The sequence below is a fragment of the Dunckerocampus dactyliophorus genome, chromosome 1, assembly GCF_027744805.1.
Source record: "Dunckerocampus dactyliophorus isolate RoL2022-P2 chromosome 1, RoL_Ddac_1.1, whole genome shotgun sequence".
Classification (NCBI taxonomy): domain Eukaryota; kingdom Metazoa; phylum Chordata; class Actinopteri; order Syngnathiformes; family Syngnathidae; genus Dunckerocampus; species Dunckerocampus dactyliophorus.
The window spans coordinates 33,328,755-33,342,237 of NC_072819.1; the positions used below are offsets into that span (position 1 = coordinate 33,328,755).

Genomic DNA, 13,483 nt, shown 5'->3' on the forward strand with positions numbered 1-13,483 from the left:
TCCATCCAGAGGAAGATAGCAGACATCGCTGGGTCGTGTCCAAACCGGAAATGAAACTCCTGTCCCTTGTGTGTACTTCCTGGTCCGATCTTAATCCTACACACACACGCACACGCACGCACACACAATTACACCCCTCCTCCTCCGTCCGAGCGACGGATGTATCCTTTCGTCTTACTGATGTTTGCTGACATCCGTGTTTTGCGTGTAAGCGACGCAACGCCCGTCGGGAATCCTTTGACGTCCACTTGTGTCATCTAGAACCAGCAGCCCTTGTGGTTGTGTGTCAGGGGACTGGGAAGTAAACACGCCGGCCTGCGTCCATGAGAGGCGGCGAGAAGGAATCGCTACCTCATCACCATCACCACCACCACCACCATCATCATCGTCGTCGTTGATTTTGGATCGGGTGCCCATGGCGTCTGTTTCGAAGGTGTCTATTTTGGATTACTTTAATATTGTGTTTGAGGGCGAAAATGGAAAAATCGAATCCAACTGCAAAGCGTGTGGTACCAGAATCCAGGCGAAGCGCAGCGTCACGTCCAACTTCGTAACGCATCTTAAGGTAATCCCAAATGTAACGTAAAGAATGATATGCCATGATATTTTGTTTAGAATAGTGCAGTAACAACGATCTCTCTCCTGTCAGCGCAAGCATCAAGCGATGTATGATGACTTTGTGAAAAGGAAAGACATGAAGAGAGAAGGTTATTCCTCTGGTCCCATGCACACTTTGACGGCCAATGGAGGGAACACTCGCTACACCCTCACCATGGGTGCCGGACTGGGAGGAAGAGGTGCAGCAGGAGGGATGGCAACCCTGGACGGAGCAGCGGGAGGAGGAGTGAGCAGGTTCGACAAGCATGACCCACGTCAGGTGTGTTATGGTCCATCATCACATGACCTGGATAGGGTGGGTATGGTGAAAGCTTAGTTCTGAGCTCTTATGTCCCTTAAAACTAAAACGACTGCAATTCAACTAAAAACTTGCAGAATGGATGTTACAAAAATAGTTTTAAATTATGTTTACAGAACATGACACACTATAATATTACACTTAGAAAAAATGATGGGGCATCAGCCACAAAACTACAGTGCCATTCATTTGATGTGTTTTCTTGTTCAGACAGCACAAATAATTATCGGTTCACTATGAAACTACATTAAAGTTGCTATCTAGCAGTCGCAGCAACATAGATGAACACAGTTGCACTGATATGTTGCTTTAGGCAGAGTTCATCGGGCTCAGTCGTAACTGCTCCATGAGCACAGTGGCGGAAAAAAGATGTCATATTCCACACTATGAATGTTAGGGTGATAGAAATGAACCTACAGTATACTACATTCACTATATATCCCATGTCCCAATCACAAGAAAAAGTAAAAATCAAATCAAAGTTTATTTGTATAGCACCTTACAACATCCCAATGGTGCCCAAGGTGCTTCACAAGAGTAAAAACAGGTTATAGCAAATAAGAACAGGGTAAGATCAAATAAGATATAATAAACACAACTAGAAGAGGGAGTGAGACAAAAAGCACTTTGAAAAAGTCATTTATTGAAAACAACAATTAAACTGGAATAGGCTGTTTATGAGATGATCAAAAGTTTAAGACCATCACTCAGAAAATAACAAAAAACTCTCCAAACCAGAACAAAAATGTTCTCAGTAGGACTCAGTAATAAGTAGCTCCACCGTTCTTGTTAATCACTTCAAAAATTGGTTTGGGCATGCTTGATGCGAGTGTTTCCAGGAGGCTAGTGGGAACATTGCTCCAAGTGGTGAAGATGGCTTCATGAAGGGCATCAACTGTCTGGAACTGATGGCCATTTTTATAAACTTCCCTTGCCATCCATCCCCAAATGTTATCTATGGGACTTAAATGAGGGGAACATGCAGGATGATCCAAAAGAGTGATGTTATTCTCCCTGAAGAAGTCCTTGGTCAAGCCAGCATTGTGAACTGCAGCGTTGTCTTGTTGAAAAACCCAGCTGTTACCACACAGACGAGGGCCCTCAGTCATGAGGGATGCTCGCTGCAACATAAGCATACGCCGTTTGACGACCCTGCACCACCTGAAGCTCCAGTGTTCCACTGAATGAAAAAGGACCCCAGATCATGATGGACACCCCTCCACTGTGCCGGGTAGAAAACATCTCAGGTGGGATCTCCTTGTCATGCCAGTAACGTTGGAAGCCATCTGGACCGTCAAGGTTACATTTTTTCTCATCAGAGAATAAAACTTTTTTCCACCTTTCAATGTCCCATGTTTGATGCTCCCTGGCAAAGCCTAAAGGGGCAGTTCTGTCACATTGAAAGAGACGAGGTCTTTGAATTAGTTTTTTGTTTTTTAAAGCCTTTTCCCGCAGATGCCGTCTGATGGTTATTGCGCTGCAGTCGGCACCAGCAAGGGCCTTAATGTGGGTCGAAGACCACCCTGTGTCTTGATGGATCCTCCGGCTCAGCGCCAGTGTGATTTTTTTGGATCTACCACTTCACTTTTTTGTTCCATAATGCTCAGGATCTTTCAAAAAATGTAGAATGACTGTCTTACTGCACCCAACCTCAGCAGCAATGGCACGCTGCGAGAGGCCTTGCTTATGCAGCTCAACAATCCGACCACGTTCAAAAAGAGAAAGCTTCTTAGCTTGACAGTGTGAATGCCTGACAGAAAATGAAAATTTTGAGCAGGTGATAAACAGCCTATTTCAGTTTAATTGTTGTTTTCAATAAATTACTTTTTCAAAATGCTTTTTGTCTCACTCCCCCTTCTTGTGTTTACATATTGTAGCTCTACTTAAAAACTCATTAAGATTCAAATGTGCACAAGGCAAATTCTAGCAATTTTTCAACTGATTTTGATCAGGAGTGTATAATCATCATGTCTCAAAAGCCAGTCTGAATAAATAGGTTTTTAATTGAGATTTAAAAACTGATAGCTCTGTAATAGACCATGGTGCAAGTGGAAGAGAGTTCCAAAGCATGGGGGCAAAAGCGCAATTCCCTCATTTTTTGTATTTCATCCTCGGGACTTCTAATGTTGTGTGATGAGAACAGCGCAGGGCCCTGGAGTGGTGACGGGCAGTTAAAAGCTCAACCAAGTATGCCAGAGCAAGCCATTTGAACACAAATAAAAGGACTTTAAAATTGATTGTAGACTGTACCGGGAGCCAATGGAGAGAACAGAGAGCTGGAGTGATATGGGCGTATTTTGGAGCATTAGTAAGGAGACGAGCAGCTGCATTCTGTACCAATTGGAGCCTGCGGAGGAGGGACTGATTTACTCCAGTGTAGAGAGCATTACAATAATCAAGCCTTGAGCTGATGAAAGCATGAATCGCTTTTTCAAGATCTGTACTCGATAAAAAGAGCTTTACCTTTGCCAGGAGCCTGAGGTGGAAAAAACTTGCTCTGACCAAAGAACTAATTTGCTTATCAAACTTTAGACTGTTGTCAAAAAACACACCAAGGTTTTTAACGGCAGGAGCAAAAAGAGGGGTAAGAGTGTTAAAATTGGGTTCACTGTGCGGCGAATCGGGGGTAAAAACAATGTACTCCGTTTTTCCTTCGTTTAAATGAAGGAAATTCGGAAACAACCATTGTTTGATGTCCTGCAGGCAGCTATGGAGGGGATCTAGTGCGTTCTTGTCATTGAGCATTACTGGTAGGTAGAGCTGTACATCATCGGCATAAAAATGAATATGGATTGTGTCTGGAGATGATTGGTCCTGAAGGTAGCATGTGTAATGAAAATAAGGTAGGCCCAAGGATGGAACCCTGGGGCACGCCAGAGGAGAGGGGAGTGGTTGTAGAGGAAAGATCCAGGCGGGAGATGAGGACTGAGTGGTCCACAGTATCAAAAGCAGCTGTCAGGTCTAAAACAGGGGTCACCAACGTGGTGCCCGCGGGCACCAGGTAGCCCCCCACGACCACATGACGTGGCCGCAAGCCTGCTTTTCATTCAGGTTTTCAGTTAATAATGTGAGAACACTAGAAAGAAAAGTATTCTGAAACATAAAATGTGAGTTGTGGATACCAGCATTTTGATAAAACAAGCATATTTGATCTGTTTGGGTTGAAATAAGGTATGAAAATCTTTTCTACAAAAATGAGTAGCTCGTGGCCATTTTAATTTTCTAAAAGTAGCTCTCGCAAGAAAAAACGTTGGTGACCCCTGATCTAAAAGCACCAGCACAACTGAGTTTTTAGCATCAAGGGCTGTGAGAATGTCATTGTGTACTTTCAATAATGCGGATTCAGTGCTGTGGCGGTTTCTAAAGCCCGATTGATATTTGTTAGCAATATTATGGATGGACAAATATGATTGGAGTTGTGAGAGGACAATTTTCTCCATGACCTTGGACAGGAAGGGCAGATGTGAAACTGGACAGATTTGATGGTTCTAGGTTGGGCTTTTTGAGAAGTGGTCTAACTACAGCTTGCTTAAGGGCAGTGGGGACAATACCCAGCCTGAAGCAGCTGTTCATGAAAAGAACAAGGCTGGGACCAATTGTATCTATAACCTCTTTCATCATCCTTGCACGGATAACGTCTAAAGGGCAGTTGATGGGGTTTAACTGTTGAACTGATTTTTTAAGAAGACAAGTGGAAATTGGGTCAGCATTCTCAAATGTGTGTTTTACAGGGGAGCCAGGCAGACCAGCAGTTGAGACCTTTGGAATGGTTTGCCTGACTGTTGTGACCTTGTCCATAAAAAAAGTGTTGAAATGTAATCATATGCCACTGCTTGATAGAAAACACATCAAACCACTAATTACCTTGCGGACTGCTAGGGCATTTCTTTGCTTGCTGCTGAGTCCCTGTTTCCCATTTAAATAATTTATGTGAATATTTCCAGGGAAGTGGGTCCATATAGTTTCAGATTCTTAAAAGGGGTCAGCTGAAGAACCACTGCACTGTTGTTTGAATGTGATCTGATACTTGTAGGACAGGAAATAAGATGGACATACTAGACTATACATCAAGTCATTACTATTATTGCTATTATCTTATAATTATTTCTATCTATTCACATTGAATTCAACAACTGCTCTGTTTTGTATATAAAATATGTACAGTATAGTAAAGGGTGGAAAAAATAGCATTATCTGCAGGACCGCCATTATCTAGAGCCGAGGTCACATGCTCTGTCAGTTCAGCATATAATGCACATCGCCCCTGGCTCAGTGTCGCAGAGGCAGCTCATATACAGTCTAGATTTACTATCTACTGAAAATGACTCCAAACACAGCCATTATTGTCGAAGTACTGTAGCTGGCAACTCAAGTGAGTAGTGAGTATCAAGATAATTGTGTCTTGCCTACAGTCAAGCATGGTGGTAGACGTAATACACACATAATACAGGACATACACACCTGGGGGGCAGTGATGTCATCATGGAGGAGTGGACAAGGATCCCAGTGACAACCAGCTCTGGTGAATTCAATGCCCAAGAGGATTAAGGCAGTACTGGCTGTGTGTTGACTTATTTCCAGACAGTATATCTCTTTACTGCTTTCCAAGCTGACTGATCTAATGTACAAACAAGTTTATTTTTTGTAGTATTGTCCTTTGAGAAAGTATAATAAAAATGTTTTTTGAAATGTGAGGCGTGTACTCACTTTTGTGATGTACTGTAACTGACCTTAATCACATGACTGTCATCATAGGTTTTGATCAGTGAGGCCATCACTAAGATGATCGTTAATGATCTGCAGCCAGTTTCCATGGTGGAAAATCCTGGCTTCCGAGCACTGCTTCAGCTCCTGGAGCCCCGTTACACCCCAGACCCCCAGCACTACATCCAGAGCCAGCTCCTCCCAACCTACGCCTACCAGGCCCAGGTGACCATCCGTCAGGCTTTGGCCTCAGCGCACGCCCTCAGCCTCAGCTTGGATGTCTGGAGGATCTCATCTAGAGCTACGCTAGGGTAAGGATGTAAAAAAATATATATATATTCTTAAGACTGTAGACTTAAAGGAATAGTTCGAATTTGTTTACATGAAGTTGTATGAAATCTCCATGAGCAGTGTAGTCCATCAACAGCGACTTACCCCCTATTTGGTTCCATAAGTCCAGTACTGGTCGGATTTTGGTGGTGAACACGCCTGCATCTTCTTCCGCTGTGGAACACACATGTAAACAAGATAGGCGTGGCGCTCCATCGCAGAAGAACATGCAAGCGTCTTCGTCACATACACTGCAAAAAAGGGCTGGCCAGATATAAGATAAAAAGACTCGATTTTGGGAAAAAACTACTGAAAACTAGTGAAATATAATAAAAATAATAATAACAACAATAGTTCTTCTTCTTATTCTTATTCTTATTACTATTACTATTGTTATTACTATTGTTATTACTATTAGTAACATTATTATTAAAGCATTTTGATCAACATTGATTTTCAAGCAAAACAAAAACTCAAAAAATGTCAGCTTCCCAAAAACCGCTGTACATATATTACATCTTTGTTTTTTTTCTACTTTAAATTTGTCAAATTTTAAAACTACTTCAACCTGAAGTATACCATTTTTTGTACCCTGTAAAGCCCAGTGTTTACATAACGACACTGTCTTTTTGTTGAAAATGACAAAAATAAAGTTAAATGATAACGCACACACACACACACATACACATACACAACATTATCCGACATCAATAGAGACACGCAGTAGCAAGGCATGACGTTTCAGCAAGGCATTTTCTTGCCGAAAAAAGAAAAAGGTGTGGAATTTTGCTGCATGCTTTGACTGGGGAAAATGTAGCACCGTCTGGTGGACTAATAGAAAAGTTGCCACTTGTCCATATTGAAATCTTAAGATACTGTAAATTGCATTTTTTATGGCATTTGTTCATGTCAATGTAAATGTTTGAATAAAAACACGGCATTTTCAATGGTTTTGAACTGGACATTATTTGTCACAAGGAATAAATGTGTTAGATTTGATGTACTTTATTGACATTTTAGGCTAATTTATTTAACAGACATGACAATTAAATAAAAATTGATCTAAAGGATCAATCTAAAGGCGAAAGCAGTGATGATTTGGTTTTATTCAACACTTATTTTCCCTCTCCCTGTCCGTAGTTACCTTGGTGTCACCTGCCACTTTCTGTCATCGGAGTGGCAGATGCGGTCAGCTCTCCTGGCTTGTCTTCCTCTGACTGGGGATCGCGTTCTCTCAGATTTTGACGAAGTGTGTCACTCTCATGGTGTGTCTGGAAGAGCCTTTCGTGTGGTTGCAGATCCACTCCAGGGCACCACCACAGTGAAGCCATGCTGTCTCCCTGGTTTTTGCCAGGATGGGGATGAAGAAGACGATACAGAAAATGGTAACAATGCAAAGGGAGACTTCAGGAATGGCCATGGTGGAGAAGAAGCAACATGGGAGGACTCATGGGAGCAGGGTCTCGGTGTTTGTCGTGTGGACTGCTTCTCTCATTCTCTGGGACACTGTGTCAGAGAAGGGTTGCGCTCCTGTCTGCAGCTTCATTCTGCACTGGCCAAAGCTTGCCACTTCTACAACTACATCACAACTGTTGTTCCACCAGAGAAACTGAGCCAGGTGTTTGATGGTCCTGGGATGATGTTTGGGGGCCAAGGAAGTGCCTCCCCACCAGTGCGAGACTGGGCGGCTCAGCTTAAGGTATTATGATATTACTAATTGCTTTCACAATTCTTCATTGATATCCCTCAAACTCGCAAGGATAATTTTGTATTTAGAACTCTATTCACTTTGAATTCTCGGGGCATTGAATCGATTGTGGCTGAACTGTTGACTTCCATTTGAAGGTTGGCTGAGACGAGACAAAAAAACCTCTCAGCAAAACCTTCCCAACACAAAGTTGTTAGTAAAAAAAAAAAAAAAAAAAAAAAAAAATGTTTTCTTCATGTAAACCTAAGAATGCTATATCTTTCCCAATATTAATGAGGTAAGTATCTCACAAAAGTGAATACAGTCCTCACATTTTATTATAAGCATTATTGTCTAAATAGCTGTCAACTTAAATGAGTACCCTTCACTATGAACATGTCCATATTGTGTTCAAAGTCTCAACATTTAATGTTGTTAATTAATAATATCTAGCACTGCCTTAATCCTCTTCCATCCATCCGTTTTCTATGCCGCTTATCTTCATTAGGGTCGTGGGTATGCTGGAGCCTATCCCAGCTGACTTCGGGAGAGAGGCGGGGTACACCCTTGCACATATAGACAAACAACCTTTGACACTCACATTCATACCTACGGACAATTTAGAGTCTCCATTTAACCTAACATGCATGTTTTTGGATTGTGGGAGGAAACCGGAGGAAACCCACGCACACACAGGGAGGTCATGCAAACTCCACACAAACTCCACTACCAATGATTTGAACCCAGATCTTCCCGATCTCCTGACTGTGTGGCCAACATGCTAACCACTAGGCCACAGTGCGGCCCGCCTTAAACCTCTTGAACATGAAATTCACTAGCGCTGCATGGGGTGTTACTGTTGGTGGACGTTAGACACTAATAGGAGGCAATAACACCTTGCGCCTCTCCACCTTCCTTCCACTTGAAGATGCCCCACAGGTGCTCTGTTGGGTTCAGGTGTGGAGACATACTTGGCCATTCCATCATTTTCACCATCAGCTTCCTCAGCACTTGTGTTGCTAGCTATTTAGACAATAATGGCTGTGTGTTGAGTCATTTTCATAATAATCGTGGGGGTATGTTGGAGCCTATCCCAGCTAACTTTGGGCGAGAGGCGGGGTACACCCTGGACTGGTCACGGCACATATTGACAACCATTCACATGGATGGTAAATCTGACAGTGACTACTTTAAAGTACATCCAAGCTTCATTTCTATATTATTGTCCCTTGAGAAGATATAGTGTAATAAAATGGCTGTGGAAATGTGAGGGACGTACTGACTTTTGTGAGATGTTGTACATGCAAATGTCTTGTCTATTTATGTATCCATGTTGGGATTCAGGTGCTGCGACGGCTGTTGGAGTCCGTGGAGATCTTGGAGGAGATGAGTGGTCCAGGGGAAATGGTGCTGGGTGTTTCAGAAAGGGCCCTGCTGAGGGAGCTCACTGACACTTTGGAGCCCTTCATAGAGGCCTGGGACATGGTGTCTGGGGAGCGTCAGGCAGACATAAATACTCATAGACATGTGTCCATCAGTCTGGCTCTGCCGTGTGTGCTGGGCTTACGCAAACATCTCTCTGAGTCGTCAACTCCCTGCTGCCCCTCTCTCTTGGCAAGCCTCAGCCAAGCTGCAGAGCGTCATCTGGCTCCTATCCTGGAGGACCCCCTCTACATCACTGCCACCACTCTCGACCCCCAGTTCAAGCTCACATGGAGCAGCGACCCAGAGTGGCACAGACAAGTTCTTCTAGAAGAATTATCTAAACATTCCACAGACTCAAACACAGAGCGACACCCTCTTTCCCACACATCTCCAGCACCAGCACCATCGTCTGTGTCGTCTCTGGCTCGGCCCTGCAAGCTATTCTCTTTCATTAAGCAGAGACCCATGAGCCAGGCCAAGAGCCTGGAGCAAGAGCTAGGCATCTACCTGCGCGAGGAACCTACGGATGAAGAGGCTCTTCATTACTGGCGACGTAAAACAATTGACTTCCCACTCCTCTCCCAGGTGGCCAAGAGGGCGTTTACCATACCTGCTTGCGGCACCGCTGTGGAAAGCATCTTCAGCCATGCTGAGCACTGTCTGCGGCCCGAGAGAGGCCGTGTCCTACCAAAGAACCTGGAGACACTCATATACCTCAAAGCCAACTACAGATTACTATGGACATAGTCTTTCTCTTTCTTGGTACACTGAAAAACACAGTCAGTTGTGGTGGGATTAACCTTCTTCAAAGCTGAGGCCTCCTTTATATTCTAGAGGCATTCTGTTGCATTGTTTTGGTTTCTGAACACCATCTTTATCCCCAAAGACATTCTTTAAGAACCAAGGACAAATTAATTGATTTGACATTTTTATTATAGTTTTTAAATGTCCAACTATATGGAAGTGCATCTCCAGCTAAGTTTCTAAATGACATGTACTTTCTATTCTACAGTGTAGTACTTTGATCATTAAACAAAAACCTGTTGAGGAGTGGGGCATAAGCCAGAAAAATTAGTTTGTCAGTAAATAATGCTTCTATTCTAATAATAAAATACAGGAATATAGTATGCAGATAGTGGCTATCTTTAAAGGTGTACTATTTGGTGCTCATTTTTCTGGCTTGCCCTTTGCTATTTGTACATTTTTTTCTTCCAATCCTTTGTTTTCACTTTGTGCGATGGAAGAAGTCATTTCAAAAATACTATTTTTGAATACATTATGCCCCAAATGTTCCCCCGAAATTGTAGCTGCAAGAGTTTTGTGCTACAATAGATGCTTCTGCTTTGTCCGAAAACAACTTTACAGAGCACTATTTTGGGGTACAACCTCTGTGCGTTTGTCTGCATTCAGAGTGTGGGGGTTTTAATTGCAGGTACGCTCGTGCAACCACAATCTCCATCCTTTTTTGTCCTGCAGTCAACCAGACACACAATAATGAATCACATGAATCAATCTAGAATGACAAGTTTTGAGGAAATTCCATTAGAACTGATTACAGAGACTGTTAGTGGGATTACATATCTCTAATCCTGCCTGGCTTTTGTTAAAAACTGCACAAGAGAAGTGTCTCAATAAGCATCAAGCAATGAAATATCTCTTATATTTCACACTTAGCTTTCGGCCATGGCACTGCTTTCACCTGTGCGTCCTCATATCCGTGATGATTTGTTTGTTTGCTGCTCAATCCCATGAGTGTGTTGTTGATTATCTGTGCAGCTTCAAGAGTCTCAGTATCGCTCTCTCTCCACCCACCAGACTGTGACAGCTCATCCATTTGAGTTAGACCAGCCGGCTATGCTGCTCTCTTATTGGTAATTGCCTCTCAAATGAATTACTTGGCCCAGAGTGAGGCTGAGGGATGGGAGGAAATTGTAATTGGACGCCCCTGCCCTCTCCCGTAATCTCCTCATGCCAAGTTATTACATCTGCAATGCAGGGAGCCACATACACATGCATTTGCAAAAGCAATTCTTCCCCTCCCCCACTCTGTGGACCATATTGATGTGAGGTGATTTCATGGATGGCACATGCACACCGGGCCATGCTGCAATGCATGCCTTTTCCTATTCATGACACAGAGACACAGTCATCCCACTCATCATTTTTGTGTGGACAGCACAGCGCCCAGCCAGGCTCTATTTAGGGGGATGGGGGCTTAGTTGGCTTATTGCTTAGTGCTGCAGGACAGTAGAGTTGGCAAAAACAAAAGTGGTGTTCTGTATCAAGAGAACCTTGGTAACCCTGTACACACACATGCATAAACAGTCCGGCTGTGTTATTAATAACCTGCCTGTTGTTGACCTGCTGACAGGAGATTGGCGGTGGGGGCTGAACGGCAACTGTTTTGTTTCAGGGGTCACACCTTTAGTCACTCATTGTATAAAGACAAGAACACTATACCGGGACACCTAGAGGCACTGTACAGCCAAAAATGTGAAGTTGGGCCCTTCTTTGCAGCTATAACAGCGTCTTCGACTTTGGAGAAGATTTTGGAGTGTCTGCTGGACCTTTTGTCCATTTCTGAGGTCAGAGGTCACTGGTGTTTGACCTGAGAGAGGGCCCGTCTTTGTTGTCGTCCATCACAAAAGAAGGGATTGAAGTTAGACTGCTGGTTTTTCTACACAAAACTCATCCAACTGTGGGTTTGTGGATCTTCCTTTGTGCACAAGGGAAGCAAAAAAGTCTCTTGATAAGAGGAAGAAATAATTAGTAGCAGGAACTGAAGGGTCAAGCCCAACCCTTGAGTGGTGTGGCTAAATGCTTTTGTCCGTATAGTTTCTTCAGCCCTGTCCTATATTTGCCATTCAATACGCTCAGTCTTGTTATCACTTTCCCTTTCAGCATCCAGGGCATGGACAGAGGGGGGAGTGGGTTCAGAGAGCCTGCCCCAGCCAGACATTCACTCGATATGACTCAGGTCACAATAGCTTCTATTTCTGTTGATGCACTTGGGTTATCACTCCACTTGCACCCACTCTCTCTCCCTCTCTCCTCATCCAACACTCACTTGCTGCTACAAAATCATGGCAGACAGAAACAGCCGGGTCAGTGTTAAGCGGAAGGAGAAGAAAACGGAAAACAAACCCACTGATGAGAAGGAGAAAGAAAAGACAAAAGGTGGGAAAAAGCAGCAGGACAAAGTTGTGAAAGAGCCAGAGAAAGCTCCTGCTCTGGTGGAAGAGGAGAAGAGGAATGGGGAAGCTGGAGGGGCAGCAGGCGAAGAGGTGAAGAAAAGCGATGGAAACGGAGAGTTCGTGCCTTTCGAACTGCCGCCGTTTGAGATCGTCACAGGGTGGGTAAGCTGTTCGGTTACTTGGCGGATTTCTCGTCTTTCTGCGTACATATTCTATTGATTTCAGTGAGGAAGAACGCCAGACACTTGCACCTGCTGTCTCTTTAAACCAGCAGTAAGAATGGGGCTGAGTCACGGATGTTATGGAGTTATTTGTGCACCAGACAGTAACACACTGATTAATACAGTATGTGTTTTCTGTGTTATCCTTTTGCTTGTTGGACATGTTTGGACAGTACACACATTGCACATTGCAATGATTTATTTCCTCAGGCAACAGAACCTCCAATTTATTGGTGCATAGTCACATAAAACACTTTTCTTAAACGAAACCATGCAATGCGATCATGGATTTATAGGCATTTTTACTTCCTACCAGGGAACAGATGAGCCCGTTCTACTTCAAGTTCCAGTTCAGGAATGTGGAGTACTCATCCGGGAGGAACAAGACCCTGCTGTGCTACAGAGTGGACACGCCAGGAGGCACCACAGAGCCTTTGAAAGGTTATCTGGAGGATGAACATGCCACAGCTCACGCCGAAGAGGCTTTCTTTCAGCAAGTAATTTGCTGCAGCCTCAGCTGTCCATGCTGATACACATGAAGCATTTGAGAGGTGTTGCTCTTTTCTTATGCTTGTCTCCTCCTTGCCTCCACACTCTTACCTTTCCAGGTGCTCCCTAACAGTAACACCTCCCAGGAATATGATGTCACATGGTACATGTCTTCTAGTCCCTGTGTGGCTTGTTCTGCTAAGCTGGCCAACGTCCTCCAGCAGCGCAAAAAGGTCCGTCTGTGTATATTTTGCTCCCGCCTCTTTGAGTGGGAAGAGCCAGAGATAGTAGAGGGCCTCAAGGCCTTGGTGAACGCTGGCTGCAAAGTGAGGATGATGAAGCCCTCTGACTTCCTGCATGTTTGGGAGACCTACGTGGAGAAGGAGGACCAGACCTTTACACCCTGGGAGGACTGTCAGGAAAACTACAACTATTATGTGGAGAAACTGGCTGATATCCTCAAGTAGATGTGAGTCCTGCAGAAACCTTTTCAGTTTATATAGTGTGTGTAGAACTT

The 13,483-nt window shown here is 43.8% G+C and overlaps 3 protein-coding genes across 7 annotated transcripts in view; 2 read left to right on the forward strand and 1 right to left on the reverse strand.

Annotated features, from left to right (window-relative positions):
* si:dkey-109j17.5 (zinc finger BED domain-containing protein 4) lies at positions 1-9,825 on the forward strand. 2 transcript variants are annotated; one of them, XM_054786701.1, is made up of 5 exons: positions 1-565; positions 650-913; positions 5,672-5,931; positions 7,091-7,649; positions 8,982-9,825. In XM_054786701.1, exons 1-5 carry the CDS (start codon positions 416-418, stop codon positions 9,807-9,809), a joined length of 2,061 nt encoding a protein of 686 aa, XP_054642676.1. In that variant the 5' UTR covers positions 1-415; the 3' UTR covers positions 9,810-9,825. The 2 variants fall into 2 exon arrangements, with proteins under 2 accessions (XP_054642676.1, XP_054642770.1); XM_054786795.1 differs by having other exon boundaries at positions 5-565; positions 650-877.
* LOC129187074 (B-cell receptor CD22) overlaps positions 9,819-13,483 on the reverse strand; it is a 20,044-nt gene continuing 16,379 nt past the window's right edge. For all 3 annotated transcript variants that reach the window (XM_054786143.1, XM_054786062.1, XM_054786007.1), the window contains one exon: positions 9,819-13,336. The gene's annotated coding sequence lies outside the window, so the exon portion shown is untranslated. The remainder of the gene's footprint in view (positions 13,337-13,483) is intronic.
* Positions 12,065-13,483, forward strand: part of apobec2b (apolipoprotein B mRNA editing enzyme, catalytic polypeptide-like 2b) — a 10,300-nt gene continuing 8,881 nt past the window's right edge. For both annotated transcript variants that reach the window (XR_008572695.1, XM_054789682.1), the window contains exons 1-3: positions 12,065-12,414; positions 12,794-12,974; positions 13,086-13,435. Coding sequence is in view for 1 of the 2 variants with exons in the window: in XM_054789682.1 (XP_054645657.1) it covers positions 12,065-12,414; positions 12,794-12,974; positions 13,086-13,433 (879 nt within the window). In the remaining variant the exon portion in view is untranslated. The remainder of the gene's footprint in view (positions 12,415-12,793; positions 12,975-13,085; positions 13,436-13,483) is intronic.

Bases quoted from the DNA above. Each gene is read 5' to 3' on its own strand.
- si:dkey-109j17.5 (XM_054786701.1), top strand. From the start codon at position 416: ATGGCGTCTGTTTCGAAGGTGTCTATTTTGGATTACTTTAATATTGTG. The intron at 566-649 runs GTAATCCCAAAT...CTCTCCTGTCAG, and splicing joins ACTTCGTAACGCATCTTAAG to CGCAAGCATCAAGCGATGTA. The intron at 5,932-7,090 runs GTAAGGATGTAA...CCCTGTCCGTAG, and splicing joins TCATCTAGAGCTACGCTAGG to TTACCTTGGTGTCACCTGCC.